The sequence below is a fragment of the Alosa sapidissima genome, chromosome 20 (assembly GCF_018492685.1).
Source record: "Alosa sapidissima isolate fAloSap1 chromosome 20, fAloSap1.pri, whole genome shotgun sequence".
Lineage (NCBI taxonomy): Eukaryota > Metazoa > Chordata > Actinopteri > Clupeiformes > Clupeidae > Alosa > Alosa sapidissima.
The window spans coordinates 21,694,534-21,719,533 of NC_055976.1; the positions used below are offsets into that span (position 1 = coordinate 21,694,534).

General features: G+C 44.1%; 3 protein-coding genes and 1 pseudogene across 14 annotated transcripts in view; 2 read left to right on the plus strand and 2 right to left on the minus strand.

Moving 5' to 3' along the window:
* The window catches only part of pcdh12 (protocadherin 12), a 16,832-nt gene extending 11,834 nt beyond the window's left edge, over positions 1-4,998 (plus strand). The window contains exon 4 of the mRNA XM_042075359.1: positions 3,329-4,998. Coding sequence (XP_041931293.1) covers positions 3,329-3,771 — 443 coding nt within the window. The 3' untranslated portion in view covers positions 3,772-4,998. The remainder of the gene's footprint in view (positions 1-3,328) is intronic.
* On the minus strand, positions 4,995-8,927 carry LOC121695007 (annotated as a pseudogene).
* A 1,152-nt stretch (positions 8,928-10,079) lies between these two features.
* On the minus strand, positions 10,080-15,247 carry LOC121694981 (catechol O-methyltransferase-like). 2 transcript variants are annotated; one of them, XM_042075442.1, is made up of 4 exons: positions 14,847-15,247; positions 13,959-14,236; positions 11,099-11,295; positions 10,080-10,718 (listed from the first exon to the last, which is right to left on the minus strand). In XM_042075442.1, the coding sequence occupies exons 2-4, from the start codon at positions 14,209-14,211 to the stop codon at positions 10,413-10,415; spliced, it is 756 nt and encodes a 251-aa protein (XP_041931376.1). In that variant the 5' UTR covers positions 14,212-14,236; positions 14,847-15,247; the 3' UTR covers positions 10,080-10,412. The 2 variants fall into 2 exon arrangements, with proteins under 2 accessions (XP_041931376.1, XP_041931377.1); XM_042075443.1 differs by lacking the exons at positions 13,959-14,236; positions 14,847-15,247 and adding an exon at positions 13,123-13,318.
* A 2,458-nt stretch (positions 15,248-17,705) lies between these two features.
* The window catches only part of limch1b (LIM and calponin homology domains 1b), a 125,020-nt gene continuing 117,725 nt past the window's right edge, over positions 17,706-25,000 (plus strand). For 3 of the 11 annotated variants that reach the window (XM_042075349.1, XM_042075350.1, XM_042075348.1), the window contains exon 1: positions 17,710-18,122. In XM_042075349.1, the coding sequence (XP_041931283.1) occupies positions 18,018-18,122 (105 nt within the window). In that variant the 5' untranslated portion in view covers positions 17,710-18,017. Of the gene's footprint in view, positions 18,123-25,000 lie in introns of all 11 variants that reach the window. The other 8 variants (XM_042075345.1, XM_042075353.1, XM_042075346.1 and 5 more) reach the window with 5 other exon arrangements.

A 25,000-nucleotide genomic window follows, 5' to 3' on the forward strand; every position in this document is an offset into this window, starting at 1 on the left:
CTTAAACCACTGAGATAATCACATTATTGACTTTAATGTGGGTGCAGTGATTGGGCTGCTGTTGATGTGGTTGTGTGGTTGGAACACCGCCCCCCCCCCCCCCCCCCCCCCATCTTCCCATCAGCCACCTTGCCTGACACATGGGGCCCTGCTGGAGGTGCTGGAGGTGCTAGACGCAGGTCCCTCTGGTTCCAATAAGACCCAAATTGTTTTTTGAGAGAGTAATGAGTCCGCCCGCCAGGTTCTCCCCTCTCTAATGAACTTTTAATGAGCAGCAGGCAGGCAGCAGCAGACAAGGTGGTGGTGTGTGTGTGTGTGTGTGTGTGGTGGTGGTGGTGGGGGGGGGGGGGGGGGGGGGTACAGGAGGTGAGGTAGATTGAGAGTGGGATAAAAGGAGAAAGGAGAAACAGTCGACAGAACACTGAGATGGACAGAACACTGACATGGACAGAACACTGAGATGGACAGAACACTGAGATGAGAACACTGAGATGGACAGAACACTGAGATGAGAACACTGAGATGGACAGAACACTGAGATGAGAACACTGAGATGGACAGAACACTGAGATGGACTGGACTTTAGAGACAGAAGAGACCAAGAGACCTCAGGTCAGCATAAAAACAGAGGAAACCAGGCAAATCATCCAGACATCAGAGAAAAAGACACAGAAAGGATTTATTTATGGGCTTTTGTGTTTGCTTTTTATCTATAAACTAAAGATCGAGAGAAAAGTCACACATTAAAAGAAAACAATGTTGCACGTGACAAAAGATAAGTGCTCCCACCTGTTAAAACACACAGAAGAAACGGCCGTGTATGTGTGAAGTAAGGAAGATGAAAAGATGGAGAGAGGGAGGGAGAGATGGAGGGAGGGCATGGTAGGAGGAGAGAGAGGGGGCTCTAACATGGCTGCACTTGAACTCTGCTGCGGGGAGGTGTGGAGCTGGCCAGTCTGTCGTCTGTGATGTGGGCTGTGGGCACGTTTGATCACTGACTGCCCCCTCGCCTCCGCACTCAAACACAGCTGCCTTCTGTGTGTGTGTGTGTGTGTGTGTGTGTGTGTGTCTGTGTGTGTGTGTGCCATCTCTCCTTTGTCTAACACCCATGTTCTCATTGCATTTTCCTTCTTTCTTTCTTTCTTTCTTTCTTTATTTCCTTCTTTCTTTCTTGCTTTCTTTCGTTCTTTCTTTATTTCCCTCTGGTGAAGCGCTGATTCTCAAGTCTCTGTGCTCTTTTGAGGTCTCAGTGTGGCGATGTCACAAGATGAAAGCGGCCCGCTTGAGAGGCGGCTCCAGATTGCCTCGGCTAGTGGCTGCGGCCGTGGCTCGCCATGGTGACTCACGAGTGGAGCGCGGGCCGCAGGAATCTCAGCTCTCAAGCGCTCTCCCGCTCTCTCTCTGAGAGGCACAGCTTAGGGCTCCTGTTGAAAAATAAACACCTTCGGGCTACTCTCTGACCCTGATGCTTATCTGTAATAGGGGTTTTGGCCCTCACAACAGGCCGCTGAGGATTGGTGTGAGGGATTTGCGTGTGTGCCTCTGGGTGTGTGTGTGTGTGTGTGTGTGTGTGTGTGTGTGTGTGTGTGTGTGTGTGTGTGTGTGTGTAGATGGGGAAGTGTGTTTGGCTTTCTAATGAGGGCTGCCCTCCTCCTCAAGGTCTGTGTGGAGGGAGGCGGGTGTAGGGGTGCTGCTGGCATTCACATGAAAGAGGGGACTGTGGTTTTTTGTGGGGTCTGGTGAACACGTGTGTCTGTGCGCGCACATGTGTCTCTGTGTGTGTGCGTGTGTGTGTGCATGAGTGTGTCTGCATGTGTGTGTGTGTGTGCATGAGTGTGTCTGCATGTGTGTGTGTTTGCATGTGTGTGTGTGTGTGTGTGTGTGTGCACGCGTGTCTGTGTGTGTCTGTGTGTGTGTGTATGTGCACGTGTGTGTGTGTATCCATCCTGTCAAGGCTTTGGGCAAGGGCTATAAGATTACAGTTGAGCACAAGGCCAGTAGGCAGTATTTCAGTGGGCCTGGAGACTAATTAGATCTGTCCGAGGAGAATCCAGTTAAAGGGGAGGGGGTCTTCTTGGAATCAGGGGAAACTCATTCAACTGAGTAGACACACCAAATCACACACACACACACACACACTACTTAGTAGCAGGCAACGGGGCCACCACAACACACAGCTGGACCTGGCTGCATTCTTTAGCTACTTGGATTTAATGAAATGATTTTGGCTGCCATTCATTGGGTTAAGAAGTCCGTCATGGTGCATTAGTATCTCCTCCGTACAACCTCTCCACTGCATGCCTTCCCCTGGCATGTGATAGCCATTGCAATGCTAAAATGATAGCCATGCATGTGATAGCCATTGTGATGCTAAAGTTCAGGCATGTTAAGACACTGCAATGTTTAAAGCAATGTTTGGTAGCACTATTTGATATTTCAATGAGCAACTACTTCTAGTATTATCTTGGAATTCATTTTGATGATGCTGTCATATTAAAAACAAACACCTGTTGTTTTATATAGTTCTGTAGCTCAAAAAGTCTTACTACTGCGTTAAAGTGGCTCAAATCTGCACCTCTTCCTTTTAAGACAATCAAGCAGCCTTGTTTTCGACAACCACAGAGAATTGTGCGATTGCTGGCTGTGCGCTGGCTGTCCCTGGATAGAGCGAGCAGTGGTCCAACTCTGTTGTCGTCCGTGATCCAAAGCACAAGCCTGTGTCATTTTAGAGTCTGACCATGCGCTCCAGGTTCCATCGTGTCCAAGCAGAGAAACGGCCACAGGAAATGCCTCCTCACTAAATAAAGATAAACGCGCTTCTCTTCCTGCCGTTTCCTCCCATCCTGTTTTCTGAGCCACAAACAACTCCTCATTTTGATCCCAATGAAAAGCATGATGTTTTTGTGTTTGCCAAAGACCCTCTCAGACAGGACAGGAGACATGCAGAACCCAGGGTTCAAATAGGATTTGGAGGAAATCTCTACCTTCAGTTTATTATCTGAACCCTGCATCTGTCGCATGAAGTCTTGCCGAGACATATAAGTTCATATGCAATGAAAATGTTAAATGTGAGTTGTGTCCATAACCAAACATAGCTCATAATGAGACGTTAACCAAACCAAACCAAACCAAACTGACCTCGCCAGTAGATTCCCAGTGGATATATAAATTCTCCCTGTACTCACACTGGGCTAAATGTCAGTCTTGCACTCTCCTCTCTATCTTCAAACAGATGAAAAAGGGCGCAGGATTATTACTGAGCACTGCGCGTTATACACCCCCTTAGTCTGACCACCCGCTCTCTCTCCCTCCCTCTCTCTTTCACCAGATGATGTGTTTGCGGATGTGCAGGACCCTGGCTGGATCGCTCGCCTCTCCCTCCCACTGGCCGGCGACTGGCACGAGAACGTCTTCATCCCCGACGGGCCGCAGTCCCCCGACGACCGTGGCCGCAGTGGCTCGCAGGGCGGGCCCGGCGACGACTCGGTCTCGCCCTCCTCCTTCTCCACGTTCGGCAAGTCGCCGGAGAAGGCGGGCCCGCTGGGCGGAGCCCTGCTGTCGGAGGTCAGCACGCTGTTCGAGATGCTGCTGACGCAGAAGGCCGACGCCCAGCCGCGGCCCTCCGCTGAGATGCTCTACAGACTGTCCGCTGCCTACCGCCGCTCCCTCGGCCTAGACACCCCACCACCAGGGGGCGCCCCAGGCTCATCTGCACGGCGCCCTGCCGGCAGCGACAAGCTGGCCGCTCCCAGCATGCACTCCTCTGGTTAAGAGGAAGAACTGTCCAAGCCACTGGCTTAAAACAGTGATGACTTTTCATGGTGATTCCACTTGGAGACATTCTTCTAGTAGACTGATTTAATCTTGTGTCCCCCAAAAGTTGGTCAGTGTGACATACTTTTACATTCAATCACATTCAAGAGTCGTGCCATTAAGAGAGATAACTTGTCGTCAAACCTGCTCAGTTGTGTACTTCTCTGAAAGCACTCTTTATGTTTAAAGGTTTTTTAATTGGTTCTATTGTTTTGGCTGCGGAAGCCAAGGAGGCTGTGGACCCGCTGAACTCCACAGAAACAGGAAGAGCTGCACCCCCGACTTTCGCCGGAGTTTCAGGGACATAACTGCGGACGTCCACAGTCATTACCACCCCCCCCCCTCCACATCACATCCTGGACAGGTCAAGGCCATCTGAAGACAACAGGACACTCAGTCGGAATCCTCCTCAAGTGTTAGAATGTAACTCTTATGTACTTGTGATTTTGCGACTATTATTGGAGAATGTTGGACAAACGGACAAAATGTCACCATGTTTTTTCACAGCACATGATGGTGTCTCAATCTTGTTGTCTTGCAACAAAATTGCAAATGTCTTCTGTTGTGAGCAATCGCTCACTTGTGTTATCCCCTGTTCACATGTTTGTTAGATGTTTGATTTTACAAATCTAGAGAAGGGAAATGCTAATTTGTCTTTGACTTTCACACTCTCGAGTCTCATTCCAGAGGACATGCCAGAAGAACTACAATGGAGCCCTGCAGGTGCCAAAAGAACTACAATGGTGCCACCACTCTCTACTTCCCCTTCCCCACGCACATGTTGATTGTTTTTTCCTACCGATTTCTGTCCAATGTAAATACTTTTGTCAGTGAACATACTATTTGGCATTTTGTCCCTGTAAGTTATCAACATATTAGAATTTACATAGTTTGGATGCCATTGCCTTGGTAGCACTAGAGTCCTTTGTGGTATATGCCAATCAGAACAGGAATGAAACCCTAACAGCATCATTTTGAGAATTCAAGTTTCATCAAGTCTCAAAACATTAAAATATATGGAACTGTTTGACATATTTGTAACTGATGTACGAGAGAAGAGATGAGTTCTCAATATGAGCAAAGTTGTTGAGATTTGCTATTGTTCCATAACCCAAACAGACAGCACTTTGTAAATAAACATTTTTGTATAACATTTTGATAAAATAAAGCAAGATAAACAATCCAGTTCGTTTCAGTTCATTAACGTCATTCCACTTTGTTAAAGTACACATTCAGATAACGCACAGAGAAATCATTTTGAAATCATTACACAGAATTTCCACATAAATGTTTAACAAAATAAAAAAGCTTGCAGTAATTGTAAACATGAAACATTGCTTCATCCCTTACTGTTTAAAGCATAAAACCTCAGTTTCATATGACAGCTTTTCACTTTAAAGCATCTAGTCACTTTATTGCAGCACATACTGACTGCAGCAGTTTATAACAGAATGGAATGGCCTCTCTAGAGCCATCAGAACCAGGAGGTACTGTTCCACATAGTCCATCAGAACCAGGAGGTACTGCTCTGCATCATAGTCCATCAGAACCAGGAGGTACTGTTCCACATAGTCCATCAGAACCAGGAGGTACTGCTCTGCATCATAGTCCATCAGAACCAGGAGGTACTGTTCCACATAGTCCATCAGAACCAGGAGGTACTGCTCTGCATCATAGTCCATCAGAACCAGGAGGTACTGTTCCACATAGTCCATCAGAACCAGGAGGTACTGCTCTGCATCATAGTCCATCAGAACCAGGAGGTACTGTTCCACATAGTCCATCAGAACCAGGAGGTACTGCTCTGCATCATAGTCCATCAGAACCAGGAGGTACTGCTCTGCATCATAGTCCATCAGAACCAGGAGGTACTGTTCCACATAGTCCATCAGAACCAGGAGGTACTGCTCTGCATCATAGTCCATCAGAACCAGGAGGTACTGTTCCACATAGTCCATCAGAACCAGGTCCTGGGTATCATCCAAGTGGATCCATATCCCAGCAACAGCCTCTGCTGAGGAACATGCCAACGTCTGGAACTATGAGAAAAATCGGGAAGAGACAACGAAGTGTATACAGTATGTGCCATGTCTAGAAACAATGAGAAAGATGTGCAAAGTCAATTTGATATTTTAGTGCCCTCATGATTAAAATGAGTAGGGAAGAGAAGAACTCTCAAAGCCACCGCTGCGATTCCATTTAGACATTCTTTTGTGAGACATTTAGAAAAAAAAAAGTTACCAAATATTGTATTAAATCATATAAAGTACGATTTTAAATAGACTTAAATACTGCAATGACCAATGTGTGATATATGCTAAAAGGAAAAAAAAGTGCTGTCTACAAAGAATAGGGCTACAAGCATAGGAGTTGAAACTTCCCTAGGGATGTAGCGCCCCCATCTGTTAGTCTTCTGTGATGGCACATTGCTACAAGTAATGTTTCTTAATCATTGCTAGGATGCACCACCAATTAAACTCTACATATGTGATTTAACTTTATGCATTTGGGTAGTTGAACCCGGTCATTCCCTAAACTTTGACTCATTTTACCCCACAGGCAGTGTGCTTATAGCAACCCAGAAGCACACTTAAATTCTCACATTTGTACACACTGTAAGTTTGCAAATACCTTTGATAGACTTAAATTGCCCCGCTACACACGGCTGGTCTTCCTTTCTGGGTCGGGGACACACACTCCTCCATGCACAGTATTACCTAGTATAGTCCTGAAGAGCTAACGGAGGTCCAGCGGCCCTCTGTAGGTCATAACTGGCCACCGAGTAGAAGTGACCAGTCTTATCTGCCATTGAGGGACTGCACACTGCGGTATACGTTGGTCATGAACGGTGAGCTGCTGTTTCCAACTCGCACAGTGGTGCTGAAGAGGTCAATCTGAAATTCAGGGATGTTAAAGATAAACCCAATCATTTATAAAATACTGTTCACAGCATATGATATTGCAATTTGTGGTCCCAATTATTAATGCAACTTTTTTTGTTTGTTGACTTCAGGGAAATGTTTGATAAACATAATTTACCTGAGGTCAATTTGAAACGTAAAGGCATTAGGGATGATTCAAACAATCTTTAGATTACACATTACCATTTGTAAGCCATGCTCACTCTGCATGTATCTACCTGCAGGCATCAACAAGAACCCATGAGCCCCTCTGGCCCATTTGCTTTTAAAAAACATTCTCCAGAAAAAAACCCACTGACTAAATTAAGCACACTGACTAACACACTGACTAAATCAAGCACACTGACTAAATTAAACACACCGACTAAATTAAATCACATGGGCAGGATAATGCAAACGTACCAAATTCTTGCTGACTTTGATGTTTGAAGACGGTCCATAGCACAGCCTCGTTGCAGGTGGGCGTGTTCCACTTGTTAGGTCATCCATGGAGATGCCAGTGATGTCAGCATATTGGCCTGGACATAGAGTAGAAGTCAGTTTAAAATAAATAAAATACAAATCCAATAATATATATATATTAAATCCATGACATTAGAGTTGACAATGGACATGAAACAACAGAGTCCATTAAATGGAGGTTGGATTTTCAAAATGAAAAACAGCGCATCCGTATATTCTAGGCCAGGCTTATTTCATTGGAGCCAAACATGAAAGCACACCGATACATGGTCAGATCTGAGATAGCGGCAGCACACCCTTTTCTGTGATGCTGGACAGGTGAGCGGTCAGATTCCTCCAGCTTGCCGGCTGGTCCGTTGTGCCCGACTCAACCTGTGGCAAAACACAACAGAGATGGGGCCTTCTCAATTCAAGGCCTCCCCTATTTTAAACACACCTCATACCGATATACCTCATACTGTTTCAGGAGGAGTTACAGCAAAACAGCACTCAATACCTCAATGAAGAAGCCAAGAGCAGCCAGACCTTCACTTTCCTGTAGAATCTTAGCCATATTGCCATTATATATACTTTTGGCATTGACAATGTGCAACTGGAACAGAAAAAAAAACATGGTATTAGAGCTGTGTAAGACTACACTTAATTGAATATTCTTTGAAACTTCAATGACTTGGATGTGCATGTTGACGGTCTTTGAGGGAAATCACATCAATACATAGAATGCGCATTTGATACGCAGTCCATGGTGTTACAACAAAATATTGTAAACAGTGACTAAGGAATGATTAGGGAATCTAAGGAATGATTAGGGAATCTTGTAAACAGTGACTAAGGAATGATCAGGGAATATTGTAAACAGTGACTAAGGAATGATTAGGGAATGCTATAATATATGTTTTATATAATAAAAAATATTCAATATAGGTAAAATATGCAGTTCAATGGGCTGCTTCACACAGCTGAAGAAACAGGAGTGTGTTCACCAGGCGCCCATATACCATCTCTTCATCAGTCACAGCAAAAGGGAAATAAATCTGAATGAGGGCAGCAGTACCCTCCATGGGGTAACGCTTGCCATCCACAGTGTGCTCAGAGCCTGGGCTACTGAGATTCCCCCAGTGCAAATGGAACTGCAAGCTGTCGTAGGCAGTAGAAAGGCCACCTCCACTCACTTTTAGTGTCCCCGCTTTAAACTCAACCTTCACTGAGAGAGAGAGAGAGAGAGAGACAGACAGACAGACAGACAGTAAGAGGACCCATCTCCCACCCGAGGAGATTATATTTTCTCATATTTGTTGTCATATTACCAGTTTTGCCTGTGTTCTTTATCTTAGACATGGCAGCTTTGTCATTGAAGCCAGTGAAGGTGAATTTCTGTAGAAAGGGCGTCATCTGTTTGAGTTTGAGACTAGCCTTAATGTTAATGGGAGACTGACGACTTCCATTGCAGAAATGTGCAGCAATCACAGGCCAGGTGGAATCATCTGTTTGAGGGAGATGAGATCAGACTGGTACATGCTTACTAACATAACAGTGCACTTGCTATGCAAGTGAACCTGAATGCGCAGTCAAGTACTGAAAATCACACTTAAAAAGTCCTTTGTAATTCAGAGCTTGTGCATGCAGGTAATGTAGTAGTAAAAAATAAAAATGCCACTCACTGCATGAAGGTAGATGGTAGCACCATTCTGTAAAACGGATTTGATAATGCAGGTTAAAGGTAGACGACGAAGTCAGAAAAATAAAAATGTCACTTTAGGCTCCTTGGCTATCAATTTGGTAGCCTAACTATAACGGGCTGTTTAACATCTTTATAACACTAAAAACATATCGGAGGTGCCAAATGTTAAGTTAGGATATCCAGTCTAGATTTTTTTGACGTTAATCACCCCTATGATATACTGTTATTGTCTATCCAAAGTAAGGTGTCTGTTTCGAAGTTAACTGATGGTCAAATTAACCAAAACCAAAACTGTTTGCACCTCCAAGTGGTCTGTGACGTAAGCTTGTGTAAAATGGTGCATTCAGAGCACCTCGGAATGACAAGGACCGCCCCCATGGCTACTTTGTTTTTCCGACAGCAAGTGTTCATGTGCTTTGCCATCGGAATGTGTGACAAACACGGATGCCACAACAAAGGTTAAAACATAAACTCACTAATCCTAAACAAACAACTGTATTTGCTTAAAATATAGTGTAGGATGCTCGTGAAAGAAAGATATGCAGCTTTCAAGTGACAAAAACGGCAAATTCCCAAGTTCACATTAAAACTGTTGGACATGAAAGGCCACATGGACTACAAACGAACTACAACGTGACGACAAAAGTGATGACGAGCCCCTAACTGGGCTAACCTAGCGTTCATGGGCATCGGAAAAACCTTTTTCCCAGTAAAAAACGTCATCATTCCGCATCATTCACGTCACGTAATGTGTGAGGTCAGAAACTGGGGCTAGATTTTGCTAACAGAATTGCCCAGTTAGGGGATCGTCATCACTTTTTCTTCACGTTGTGGCCTTTCATGTCCAACAGTAATGTGAACTCGGGAATTTGCCGTTTTTGTCACTTGAAAGCTGCATATCTTTCTTTCACAAGCGTCTTACACTATATTTTAAGCATATACAGTTGTTTATTTAGGATTAGTGAGTGTATGCTTTAACCTTTGTTGTGGTCTCCGTGTTTGTCACACATTCCGATGGCAAAGCACATGAACACTTGCTGTGGGAAAAACAAAGTAGCCACGGGGGCGGTCCTTGTCATTCCCAAGTGCCATGAATGCACCATAACACAAGATACCAAACAGACAGACAGGGAGATCAAGCAGACAGCATGTTTTTGTATCATATTTTGATAAATCAAAACAATTCAGTTTGTTTCAGTTCATTAAGGTCATTCCACTTTAATGACAGCATGCACTCAGTGGCTCAGGAGTAGATACCCACATCAAATAATTTCTACACATCTGTACTAAAACTAATACAGCAGCAGTCATGTAGGAACTGGCAAACAAACCTCAGTGTTGGCGAAAAATAAAACCTCAGTTTCATAATACTTTTTTGCTTTAGAGCATCTTATCACTTTATTGCAGCGCACACGAGCAGCAGCAGCGCCCATAAGCAGTCTGGAGCATCAGTAGAGTCCAGGAATTCATCCAGCCACTAATGCCTCTAATGCCTCTAACACACGTCCGATGCCCTGTTCCCGCCTCTCATCCCTCTAACACACGTCCGATGCCCTGTTCCAGGTCAGTTCCATCAGCCCCTGTAGCTGCCTGCGCTGGGTGTAGCACAGTGGCCGGGCCTGGATGTGCTCCAGGAAGGGTCTTGCCTCCGTGCAGAAGATGCCGTTGACCAGAAGCACACAGCCCGGGGAAAGGACACCCCACTTCTCCAGGGCCAGCAGGTCTGGTAGGTACTGCTCCACGTCGTGGTCCATCAGAATCAGATCTAGGCCCTGGGCGTCACCCATGTGGGCCTGTAGCCCAGCAATGGCCACTGCTGAGGGACATGTCAACACCTGGAACTATAAGAGAGAATCAGGAAGTAGAGGAGTGAGCCATCAGTGCTTTTGTTTGATATTATTCAGCTGAGATTTCTTCAATACATTTTCTGTAATAGATCTCAGACCTGTTTTTTTTTTTTTTTTTTTTTAATGTAAGTGTTGATTGTTAAAATAGCATTCTTCAAAAGTTACCGAACAGGAGGCACTAAGATTTCAGTAAATTTCATATGCCATAAAAATGGCATATCTTTTAAAGGTAATGCATGGAGGGAAAATTGCAGCTTGTATCTATATACAGCATATTGTTCAAGAAGTGATTCATGTTATTGGATAATGCAAATAACCCCATAAGGCCATTAGCTCCCTCAGGGCCCAGACATGGTGTTCCCTTGACAACGCACCTGTGGGTGTTTGAAGCCAGCCACTAGGATGATTTCTTCCCCTTTATCGGCCGTCTCAGGATCCTGCTCTACAGCAAGAAGCCTGCCAGCAGGGCCTAGCAGACGCAGGATGCGCACCGACGAGTACCCACAATGCATCCCTAGCTCCAGCACCAGCCTTGGGGCAGCATTACTCACAACCTCGTCCAGAAACTCACCTGGAAGTCACAGAAGGTATCGCCGATTATACCAATTGTGATGCTAGTGATTCTACTTATCACAGAAATGGCTGCAAATATAACACAATGATCATCACCGCCATAAGGCCATACATTTATTTTCTGTACCTTCCTGGAACAGTGGCATTATTCTATAATATGTCTGTAGTACTTCCTGTTTCAAGTTAAAGAGCAATTTGCAGGTTGATTTCAAAACTGAAATTATACTTCATCTTGTCTGAAAATGTCTTTTTAAAAACCTTAAAAGAACTTCTGGACAGTTATTCAGAAGAAAGTGTGCCCATCTGAAGTAGCCTCCTAAATATGCCTCTCCAGCCCACAAACACGTCATATTACGTAGGTGGAGGTAGACTGAAGCTTGCGCTTTGCCCTCATTGTGGTGTAGATAGTAGTGCTCAGACAGTGGTGAGAGAGAGAGTTCTTTTTTTGGAAAGTCATAGTGGTTAATTATTATGTTTGTGCTGACTTCCAGCCTGTAAGGACATTGCGTCCATCATTTCAATAAGAAAGCAAGGGTTTTCGTGCTTGGGTGCGTTTTGTGCATGTAGCCTAAAGAGGGGACTTTACCGCCTCATGTGTCACAACGTGTACATGGACATTATTATTACACAAGTAATTGATCTTATTCAGAAAAAGACAATATTGCGAATATGGTGTTTACATGAGTTGTTAAGAAAATATTCCGTACATATTCCTGTTTAGCTTACATGTCACATGGCATATTCTGATTAAAGGAACCATATGTAAGATTGTGGCCAAAACTGGTACTGCAACCACTTTCAAATTACTGTAGAGAGGTGTATCCCCTCCCCCTCCCCCCTGACTCGAGGTTGCCAAACCGGATGCCGAAACACTACTGACTTTGTGATTACTAGATAGGTGGAGGGTGGCGCATCAGGCCAAAACACAACATGACATGACAAAACCCAACATCAACATCAGTTGAGGGCTGCAACTTTTTAAATGACAATATCCTGGCCGGACTACTGTTGTCAGTGATAAAAGTATTTGAAATGAACATGATTTCTTAATGTCTAGTGACTTATCAGGGCCATTTTATGATTAATTGAAATACATTTCTTACATACGGTTCCTTTAATAATGACTTTAGCAAAGTTCTAAATGTTCCTTCTGTGAATGTGTCCATAGTAGCCTAACCCTATCACTAAGCTATACTGCCACTTATGTAGCTACTGCTATCTTACGTGTTTCTGTCTTCCTCTTCCAAAAGTGTAGCCTACCTTCTTCTTTCCCTCATGAATAACTTTGAAACTTTTCCGCCAAAAGTTCGTGACAGAATAAATATGGGCCGTCAAACAGTTTCTTGTTATTTACCATGTTGCCCAATTGTCACAAAATATTGTGAATATTCCACATGGCTGTTTCATCAGCAGCAACGTTGAAAGTACGATTGCTACAGCAGATTTATTAAAGGATATCAAGATAATGTCATTGATGCAGACACAGCAGACACAGCGTTAGTCATAGTCCTAATAAGATCCCAGCGAGTGACTGTCTTGTAGGCTATGTCTGTCTACACTAAATCCGTTATTTATGCCCTTCTATTGCAACATTCTCATTCAAAATAGCAGAGCAACACGAGCGACAGAGCGCAATTAGAAATGGGGCGTCCGACAAAAGACAAAACTCAAAACAAAAATTGCATCGCGCTGCTCTCAGTCAGGATACTCCAATTGAAAACAATGTAATGAAACAGATTTTATCGCTAATGTCTGCTTGCATTGCATCCTGTCAGGACATGCTTAGCCACCGTTATCACGGAGTCCCTGGTTCTCACAACTCTACCTCTCAAATGCATTTTCGTTGTTTGCAATCTCCTCTGAGTCTGCGTCAGGATCCATTACACCATCCACTGAACTTGATCTGTTTGCCCTCTGTTACCTCACTTCCGGGCAGTGGTTTATAGATGAGGAAGTTTTTTTGTCACAATTTTACTAGAATATGTTGTTTCTGGCGTAGTTATCATTTTTTTTTCTTTCTGAGAACCTAGTTCCTTCATAATTTATCTGCACTATGCTTTATAGTGTTTCCAACCTGCAAGTTGCTTTTTAATGGCGTATGTAATGGCTTTTGACAAGTCCCCTTCACTGCCTCAAGATGTCACTATCCACTAACTTGTAAAGGTGTGTGCACGCACTGTATGAGTGTGAGCATATCAAGGCACATGTATATGTAGTGCAGATTTGAGAGCATTATCTAACTATATCACAACTTCATGGCACATGCTACATGTGCAGATTACGTGACACTAAACTGTTAATCTAACATAGTCAGATCATATTAACAAGTCTAGACAAGATATGCTGAGTACTGATGTGTAGTAGATTTAAGATGGACGAGGCTGCAGTGTCTCTCTTAAGTCGTGTCTATTGGTCTTTGTCCCGTCTTTATACCATGTAATAGTAGTAGGCTACTACAAGTAGTACTTAAGTATACCTAAGATGGTTGGCCTAGGGATTTCAAAAGATTAAAGGTTATGCCCCCCCCCCCTCTCTTTCATTGACTGTGTACATGTGTGTTCTTTTCAAATGTGAATGATTTGTCGATCATGCCATATGTGTAACAAATAGGATAGAATTCTGTGACAATTCCAGTCAGACCCACAGTCATTCTGGTCTCACCTTTCTCTTGGCCAATGCACAGAGACGGGTGTGAGTCGCTGTACAGGTGGAAAGTCTCCAGCACGCTGTCAACTTGGCCATGGGTGCAGTTGGAGAAAACAAAGGCATGGGTCTTGTCTATGCTCACTGTCGGGTGACCACGCGTGAGCTTCACAGCCTGGTTGAACAGCTGTCGGCAGAAAGCTAACAAATCCGCACCATAACGAACTGTCACTATGACAACCATGGGCAGCGAGACAACAAGGAGGGACATTATCACAGGTGATTTGGTGGGAAAGCTGAAAGGCAACAGGTGTAGGGGGTTAGGCATCACAAACACAACTTTACAAGGGTTTTCAATAAGTCTGTAGCTTATTTGGTTTATGAAATCTATGAATTATTTAATTATCAGTAGCATAAGGAAGTTCATTGTTGTAAGGCTTACAATTGCTTTAGTTTAGTTTAAAAAGTCTCTCAGGATAATCTAGGATTCAAACTGTATGCAAGTCCAGAGAGATCTTTTGAGAAAAAGGTAGCATGAAATAAGAGTTATGGCGCCATCTACTGGACGAAACCACACTATTTTCTAACCACATTAAATCAAATACTTGCATTATTTACAGTTCCCCTTGATAATATTTCGGGTGGCCTATTTAAAATCATCGATTTAGGACATTATCAGTCTCAGATCTTTGACTCTGACTTCATGTGGACAATCTAATAGAATAGCCTAACTAATGTTCATTAGCACATAAGCCTAGAAATATGCAATAAACCTGCTGCCATCTGTTAGGCTACCTGTTACCGTTATAGGTATTCAGAATAGGTTACCATTTTACTAGTCTAGCCTATGTACGCTACCATAAACTGCAGAATACAAAAACAATCTCTAGTAGCCTACCTACTTACCACTTTATAGGCCTAAAGTGCTGCAGATAGGGCTTGGTGGAGTAGGGCCCAGTAATCTTGTCATATGTCGGAAAACCTTTACATGAAACACGTTAGCATAATAATCTAACCAAGAGATTCTCGGCTGTATGTGTAGCCTGGCCTGTTTGGAGTCAGTCTGTGCTGTGCATGTCAGGAGGAGTTTGGCTGTAGCGTTATGTGCCACGGACATATGACAACTGTCAAGAACAGGCGCCTGCTTCACAGATGCGTATCGGGAAACATACAACTAGCCCTGAAAGTGTGCGCTCTAGACACTCTTCTGAGATCAGCACCTCTAAATCGCTAACTCAGCTTTGTTTGGGAGGCTTTTCTTCTTCCTTGAATGAATCGCGGAAGTGTAAAGGAGCATGTGTTGTGTATCCTAGAAACCTTAAAGGCGTAGCGACACTAATAAAGGCAGCCTTATGTCAAGGGCTAAATCGCTTTTAAATTTTCATCTTAGGCCTACTGTTATTCTGTGGTCGGCAGTGAATGTCCATACGAGTATAGGCTACTATTATAACAATCAGTGCTGAAATATAGACGAATAGTTATGTAAAGGCTATATAATTAAATCAAATTTCATTTTAATTTAGGACTTATACACACGCAAGCAGAACTCGTGAACAGCAGGGGGCGGTAGACAAGGCTGCATCTCACATGAAAGTCATGACCTGACTTTCCCTTTAAAACACATGAAATGCAACAAATACATTAATACATGATTGAATAAATAAATAAATAAGGGAAGATACACAGTTCTGCTATGGGCCATGTGTAAATGAGTGCAGTCAATGTTTTAAAGATTTTTCAAAGTAATTCATGACAGTTTTCACTGTTATTTGGATATGGCACATATTTACGTCATGTTTGCAAGGAGATGAGTAGGCCTATGTCAATTTAATTCACAAAACAGATTAAACTAATTTATTTCCATTCAGGTTGATCAGATCTATCTTTTTGGACTCGTATGACTATGCTCCAGCTTCAAACATCCATGCAGGCAGTGACAGAAAATTAGACATTTTAGACTATTTGTCTAAGGTTGCTTCACAAATATAAACATACAAATACAAATCATAAAAACATAAAACAGTTGGCCTAATATCATATTCACAGCTAATGATTTAAACTGTGCTACACTGACCAGAGTTTTCAGATGACTTGAAGTCCTCAATAGATTCCCATTGATGTTAAGGGGAAGAGAATTCCAGAGGTGTTGAGGTTCATGTAGGTATTGTGAGTAGGCCTGCTGAGGAGGGCAGTGAGTGGGTGGGGGTGTAGTTCTCCAGCAGGTCAGTTGGGTAAGCAGGAGTGTGATTATGTAGGGCCTTATGTGAGCAGCAGAATTTGGTAGAACATGTAGGTATTGTGAGTAGACCTGCTGAACTACAGCAGTGGGTGGGGGTGTAGTTCGTGTAGTTCGCAGCCGTGGCCCACTGGTTAGCACTCTGGACTTGTAACCGGAGGGTTGCCGGTTCGAGCCCCGACCAGTGGGCCGCGGCTGAAGTGCCCTTGAGCAAGGCACCTAATCCCTCACTGCTCCCTGAGCGCGGGGCGGTGGTAGTGTAGTGGTTAAGGAACTGGGCTAGTGTGCGATAGCCTGAAAGTTGTCGGTTCAATTCCTGGCTTCCACCGTTGTGCCCTTGAGCAAGGCACTTAAGTTGCAGAATTTGAAATTGGTTTTGAAATGTGGAAATCAGATGAAGCTGATAAGGACAGGTGTCACATGGCTTATAGATTTGGAACGTGTGATGATCCTTGCTGCAGAGGTTTGGATTAATTGGAGATGAAAGAGTAGCTTATTTGGCATGCAGACAGGATGGTTTGCAGAAGTCAAGACGGGATGTAACATGAGCGTTGACCAGGACTTCTGCACTGTGCAGAGTGAGGGCTGTGGTATGGTGTTCATTTTCATACCATACATCTTCAGATCTCAGACTCAGAAAAACCTCTGTCATCTTCAGACAAAACTGCTTCAGCATCAGAAAAACCTGTCATCTTCAGACAAAACTGTCTCAGCATCAGAAAAACCGCTGTCATCTTCAGACAAAACTGCTTCAGCATCAGAAAAACCTGTCATCTTCAGACAAAACTGCCTCAGCGTCAGAAAAACCGCTGTCATCTTCAGACAAAACTGCCTCAGCATCAGAAAAACCTCTGTCATCTACACTGTACTGTGGGTATAGTAAGTATAAGTATAAGTATATATACTCTTTTGATCCCGTGAGGGAAATCTAGTCTCTGCATTTATCCCAATCCGTGAAACACACTCTTCTTCGTCTTCAATGCAATGTTCCATAGGTGGATGACTACAAAAATAACTACTCGTTCGTGCTACTACTAGAACTAAAACTACTGTTTAGGAGGAATTATTTGCTGTTGATATGCAGGAAATGCCATTTTTTTATATATATTATGAGGAAAAAGGCACTGAGAGAAACATTGTTGATGTGTGTATTGAAGAAGAGCAATGAGACACCTCCTGTTTCGAAACCACAGGGATCCTCACTACTGCCGACCTGCATTAGGAATCGAGCACTGTTTACAAAAATGTTTATAATGTTTAATAGCCCATTTGAAGTGCATATAGAGAACACAATTAGGCTATAACGGCTAAATTAGATTCTTCATTCTATTCTTTTGTTCAGTCATAACGTTTATTTTAACATCTTTGGTTTAGTTTTGTTTGCATAACATTGTAGTATTCTGTTGAACATGTTTTAAGGTTGCATCAAACTGCTGTGCAGCCAGTGCTCCTCAGAGGAGAGTGCTTCACCGTGAGCGGAGGATGTGGGACGGGCTGCTCTTCTCTTATTGGCCGCTGGAGTCGCTCCGCTTTTGCATGTATTTTTAGCTATTGGTTCGATTCCTAATGCAGGTCGGAGGCAGTCACGGTCCCTGCGGTTGAGAAACAGGGGGGCGTCTCATCTGCAAGAGCAGCACAGGTCTGCGGCAAGGAAACACTACCACAAAGCGCTGGGAGAGGCAGGGGAGAGGGGAACGAGTCAGACACGGCGAGACAAACTACTAAACAAGTTTCGCTAATCCAGCTACTCGGCTTTCCACGTTAGAGGTGTGTGGGCTATCCGTCCAACACTGTGTTATTTCTGTGTTGCTGATTCATTCAAGCTCCGAACGGCTTTTCAAATGGCCAGCCCTGGCTCGGATGCAGGACGACACCTCCAACTGCATCAGCCTCACACCGAACCAGCACCGGAGGCGGCCTTCCGCGAAGCGCAGAAATGGATCGAGGTAAGTGCGTTCGACCTATAGGAATCTGACATCAGAGGACTGTAGCCTACTGCAGTCTCACCTGTCCGTCTCTCATAAGAGCATATCTGCGACGGATTATTGTATGATGTAGCCTATTTTGCACCATCACACGAAGACTACAGCGAGAAATGTTAATGTGGAGGAATGACTGTTTACTGTTCAGTCACAGTGCCTTCGTTGAATCGTACAAACCAAAGAACGCAGCAGGTCTTGTGATCACCTGTTGAAACGTGACGCAAAATTCCCCATCTCTCCCCGGCGTTGGCATTGCCTAGTCTGGCAAAAGGTTAAATTAGGGCTGTTCGCTAAAACAATGAGATTTCCGCCCATAATGAATGTATTTTTTTGCTTCATTCTGAGATTAGGGTGGACAATAATCAGACAAACGAGGTTTTGTTCGGAGCTAATTTGAATCATGGCATTCACCAGCAACGTTGCACTTGACTTTGTGTGACTGTTTTCCCTCATTGTGCTTTTGAAAACATTGTTTTCTGCGGTATGGACCCCTCTCATTCCAAATGCAAACGCAGGCAGACTGCAGTATGAAATTGTTAACATTTCTGAGCAGATTACTTTATTATAGGAATTCAGCAAATTATTTTTCATTCGTGAGAGACTCAAGCTAATGTCTCTAGAAAGAAAAATAATGTTCAGTGTTTCCCACAGAATTTAATTATATTTGTGGTGGTATAGGTTTGCAGAATTAACTTGAATGCAACAGTTTTTTAACAAATTAGTGCAGTGTGGTTATGATTCTAACCAGATGTAAGCACAATTTAGTACAACCAGGAAACTCATTGTGTGGTGGTCAATGTTGATACTGTGGTGGGCCGCCACAAATAAGTCAATGTATGGGAAACACTGATGTTTCTCAAGAAAGTCTCTAAGAAACATTCATTTTCTTACAATTCTTACAATTGGTTAATGGCTTTCAAGGTTTTGTGTTGTAATGGCAGAATAGACTCTAGAAGCGTCTATAGGCCATTCAATAACAGATAACATTTGTTTTGCTGTCTTGTTTACTGATCTTGTTGTCTTGTTTACTGATCTGTAAGGAACAGATATTAGCAGAAATGCATGTGTGACCATGCCCATGACATTGTGGCAAACTTAATTAATAGGCCTACTGATGATCTTATTAATATTATTCACCTTTTCATGTAAGCCCACGTGTCATTTCTAGGCTACTGAAAATGTAATGGCCACATTAAAGATAATGATCATTTGAAATTAAATGTTAGCTGTTTGGTTGGAATGGGGGTCAATTTCTCTGGGACTCTTTTTTTTACCTGTTTGTGTGTTATGACTTTGAGTGATCAGACATTAAGCCCTTTGGGTTGTTGATCACATAAGGTCCAGCTATAGGGTATTCTGGTTAGTTTTGTTATCTACTTGATTTTATTTATATTAGATAAGTACTTAAAAGTTGAAATCTTTATCAAACAAAAAGACTATAACTGCACACATTTTTTGCCATCAAACTTTTTCCATCTCACACAAATAGCCAATTAGTGTCCCATCTCCTTAACAGTGTTGCTTCACATGGTTATGTAACTAGATGTACCGCAGAGTGGTACAAAATATGACCGCCGCCCAGTCCAGCACATTTTTTCCACAAAAATAAATCACGCTGAAAGGCCTATATGATTCTAACTGTCTCACTAAATTGCATTATCCACACTCAATTCTCACTGGTATCTGGTAAAACATGATTAGTTCATAGATTTCACATGTAAAATTCATTTTATACAACCCCACCCCCATCTTGCCTGTTCATAATTCTGAGAAATTCTTGAATTGTGTGCATGTGTGCGTGCACACGTTTATGTTTATGTGTGTGGGTGTGTGTGTGTGTGTGTGTGTGTGTGTGTGTGTGTGTGCGTGCTTGTGTGTTTGTCTGCGTATGTGTGTTTGTGCATGTGCATGCATGCGTACTATACTGTGTGAGTATGTGTCATACGTATGATTACTGTGAATGTATGTGTGTGCGTGTGTATCTGTTTATGTACATGTGTGCACATGGAATGGGTTAACATGACCCCTGGAGGCAAACATACAGAAAAAATTGGTCATCCTAGGCCCTACGGTTCTCAAGATATTCACAGAAAACTGTGTCTGCCTTACCCTCCTTTCGGGTGGTCCAGTCCAGCGGGGGGGCTACAGATCAAAACGAAAAACGATGGTTCCATGCTATCCATGTGGGGTTACATGCCCACCAAGTTTCGTGTACCCCGGTCTTTCAGTGTCCCTTGTTGGTGTACGGTCACTAAATGTACACATAAATCATTTTATGGTAAGGCCCCCCATGAACGAAAGTTCACAAAACTTGGCATGCATTCGGAAGGTGTCATAATGATCCTACACTTTCAATTTCGTGCAGTTTTGACCATGTCAGCCAGAGATATTGTGATTAAAACACCTAATTTTTTGCTTTTTAATTTTTAACTAGGTGGCGCTATACATGAAATAAGTGGTAATGGGATGGGTTGACATGCCCCCTTAAGACCAACATACAAAAAAAAGGTGGACCTCCTAGGCCCTACGGTTCTCGAGATATTCACAGAAAACTGTCTCCGGCCACCTACAGGCCAGTTGGTCTATAGTAACATAAATTAATTTATTGTGTGGCCCCCCATGAACGGAATTCCACGAATTCCGAAACTTGGTGTGCATTCAGAGGGTGTCATAATGATCCTACACTTCCAATTTCGTGCAGTTTTGATTATGTTAGGTCACAGATACCTGCGATTACAACACCTCATTTTTACTTTTTTGTGTTTAACTAGGTGGCGCTATACATGAAATGAGTGGTTATGGAATGGGTTGACATGGCCCCTTGAGATCAACATACAAAACAAAATGGTCCTCCTAAACCCTACGGTTCTCGAGATATTCACAGAAAACTGTGTCTGCCCTACCCTCCTTTCGGGGGGTCCAGTCCAGCAGGGGGGCTACAGATCAAAACGAAAAACGATGGTTCCATGCTATCCATGTGGGGTTACATTCTTACCAAGTTTAGTCTACCCCGGTCTTACAGTGTCCCGGGAATCCTTGACGGAAATTTGGACATGCGAAAAAGAAAAAAATCTGACTAAACCTATATGACCGCCGCTTCGCTGCGTGGCGGTCATAATAAGACGATTACAGAGTCCTGTTCCACTGGTAGTCTCTGATGACCTCCTCAAAAGCACAAGTGTGATTACACACAGCTGCTGTGTGTCACCATATCACGGGTCCTTCACAAGTTCAGCCAGAGTCAAGTAGACAGGGTGTGTCAATGTGGGCAAACATCAACAGGGCTAATAATTGAAGTGTCAGGCAATGTGCTGTTGAAAAGATCCTCTCTTAAGATTCAAGTCAATAACATTTAGGTAGAGATGAGGTTGAAATCACATGTAGTAACATGCAACAGTGTGCTAATTTAACTTTTAACACCAAACTTTGTGTCATTAAAGCATTTGGTGTTGAGAGAACAGAGGCGTGACTTCTAGAAGGCTCCTGGAATACTCATTTAGTGTGTGAAGCAGTCAGTGTATTGTTGAGGATTGGTGTTACAACTGTTTTGAACTCATTAACAGTGAACATCATCCCTTTGTCATGGATATGCTTTCCAGATTTGATTTGGTCTAAATTAGACAAAACCAAATCTAATTGTCATTTAAATTGCGTTCAATGATTATTGTTATTATTAAACAGGTGTGTGTGTGTGTGTGTGTGTGTGTGTGTGTGTGTGTGTGTGTAAGGTATTCGACCCTATTCTTCTAGGCCCCCTCCCAGATTGTTTTCATTCCACTCCCTGCAGGTAATTGTTCATATAGACAAACAACACACGCAGCACTCTGGAATAACAGGAGGGTGGAACGGAAAATATGCGCTCCTGAATTCCGCCAGTTGCGCATTCTTAGGGTCCGATTTGACCTGAAGGGATATTATTCAGAGAAAACAGGTCGGAGAAGATGTTTTTTTAGCTCCTTAAATATACAGTTCCACAGCTACAGTATTTGAAATGGTTATTTCTGAGAGGTTTTTATTTTGACGGTTTAGATTTTCATTTTCATAAATTCAAGAGATTATGATATGAAGATGACATGAAAGACATTTTATTGGATAGCAATACTAGTTGTTATCCGTTGTACAATAGTCTCAACAAGTGTCAACACCTGTCATCTGAATGTACCAGCACATGTAGCTACAAAACGAGTAAAGTGATCTTCCTTGTTTGCTTAGTTCAGGTATGAACAGGCACACACTCTGTTTTTGTGGGCTAGGTGTTTTGTTATACCTTGTGTGTCTCCCGCTCTCTAGTTTCTGCTGATTGAAGACACACAGCCTCGCACTCCCATCCCTGATCCCAAGTCTTGCCCTGAGCGCTGTTTGTTGTCTCCCCCTCTGTATGGGGGGAAAGGCAGGCTGGGCTGTATGGAGGTAGCCTGCTGGCTTCATCAGGGATGGCAGGGCTTTTCATCGGGTCCGATCAGGTTGCCTTTGGGGGCCGTGCCAGAATGCTGACTCACCCATTAGTGGCCTTCAGGAGGACGGCCTCTCCTGCCAAGTCTCCTTGCACCTAGAGGGACCATTGGTGAGTGGAATATTGTTGAAGAGAACGTTTGTAAAGTTCTCAAATGCTGATCAAACAGCACCCATTGTTTGTAGCAAGGCAAAGACGAGCTACTGCTACTGCTACTGCTTACCTGCTGGTGCAGGTACATAATGCAGCACCCATTGTTTATTGGTGATTGACACCAAGAAAAATGGGAATGATTACTTGGCATTCACCTTTAAAAACTCGGGGGACTATGGCCATAGTAGTCGTATCACTGGCGTGGTGACCAACGCTCTTCACCTTGTGTGGCATGCCATGGCAGCGGTTGGGTGATGGCATGGGGAGGGTAGCAGCAGCCGGGCTTCCAGAGGCTGCTATTGAAAACCAGCACTGATCATTCCTGTCACTCCTCACGTCACATTCGCTTTCCGGAGCCTTCCATGCCATCATCAAGAGCTCTGCGTGTTGAAGAGTGTGTTTGTTTTCCCCGTGTGTGTGTGTGTGTGTGTGTGTGTGTGTGTGTGTGTGTGTGTGCTGCTGCTGCCTCTCTCTGATAGCGTCACACCTTCCAGGTAGCTGTTGAGGCTGGTATGAGCGTGGGCCGGACCTGGGCCAGAGGCACCAGCTGGGAATGAGTGTCACAAAGGACACTTCAAATGAGCTGAATAGTTTGTTGAGGTCTGAGGCGCCACGGAGGTCTGGAAGATGGTTGTCTTGAACAGCCGTTCTGAGCGGTGCAGTGCAGGCAGGTCAGCATGGGACGGGTCACTCGTGAGAAACTCTTTCCTCGGTGTTTACATTTTGCTGATGGATGGAGACACTGTGATTATGAGTGCTGACTGGACTGCTAAAGACTGAATTGGTAAACACTGATGTAACTCGCTTGTTAATTCCCTTACACATACACACACACACACACACACACACACACACACACACACACACACATATTTTAAAATGAACCCGGGCGTAAGCACACATAAGTGCGCTGGAGCCTTGAAAGTAAGACGCTAATCGTTAATCCTGCCCCAGTGATTGTCTTAACCATGGAGGTGGCCTTCTGCTGGCTGGGGTCCTGGAGAAGGAAGAGTGTGTGTGTGTGTGTGTGTGTGTGTGTGTGTAGCCTGTGGAACAACAAGCGCAACTCTCCAGTGCCACGTTTCCATAGCAGCAGCTCATAAAACCTGCCTCCCTGTCTCCCTTCCTGTTATCTGGCACGTTTGCTCAGCGTTAGAATATCATTTAACAACCTGGTGAGACAGCACTTGACAGAGGTGCCATAGTCAAAACACAGGCCAGCAGCAGCACGCCCTCTTAGATTAGAATGTGTGATGTGGTTCTGCATTACATCATTTGCTTGACTCTTTCAGCAGTGTAGTTATGTGTGTGTGTGTGTGTGTGTGTGTGGTAACCTGGGTCACCACCAGAAGCAGTAAGTATAGGTTCAGTTGTTGACAACCCTGTTTAAGCTCAAGCAGGACTGCTGCAAAGCCCTCACATGCATGCACAGTATCTGCGGCGCATGTGTGATGTCACTTCCCGCATCTCTTTGTGAAGTGTAGTAGTTTGAAGTGGTTATGGTTGTGCGGTTGTGAGATGTCACTTCCTGTATCTCTCTGTGAAGCGTAGTAGTTTGAAGTGGTTGTGGTTGTGCGGTTGTCGTTTGGGGTAGTCAAGCACGCTGCACAGGCTGGGGGCCTGGAGGACTCCCGCCAGCTTAGCAGTGCGCTTATCAGGCTGCAAAGGTATACAGATGCACTGCTGTCAGTCAGAGTTTCTGTGCCCATCTGCGATGCCACTAAGAACAGGGGTGAGGGGGGGGGTCCAGATGGGTGCTGCCAGATCACGCAAGATTGGGAGGTGGGGGGGGGGGGGTATTGTGTGTGTGTGTGTGTGTGTGGTGGGTATTTCGAGGAAAGGGGGATTGGGGGTTGGAGGAGTGGCAGACATAGTTGTCTGTCTGTGTGTGTGTGTTGGTTGGGGAGGGAGGGGGGTGGTAGGATTAGGGCCCCCTTTCCCCTGGGCTTAACCCCCCATGGCGCTGCCAGACATTCCCCTACATGGATGAGTGGGTGGAGGTAGTGGTGGAGGGGTGGTTGTGTGTGTGTGTGTGTGTGTGTGTGTGTGTGTGTGTGTGTGTGTGTGTGTGTGTGTGTGTGTGTGTGTGTGTGTGTGTGGAGAGAGGGGGGTGTCTTTTGTCCTCATGTCTGGACCAGAGGGAAAGCTACTGTCTGTAGAGCCCGACACACAAGCAGGGTTGAAAGCCCCCTGCAGCACCCTGTTCCTCTTGCTGTGCTGTTTTCTAGGTGGAGGC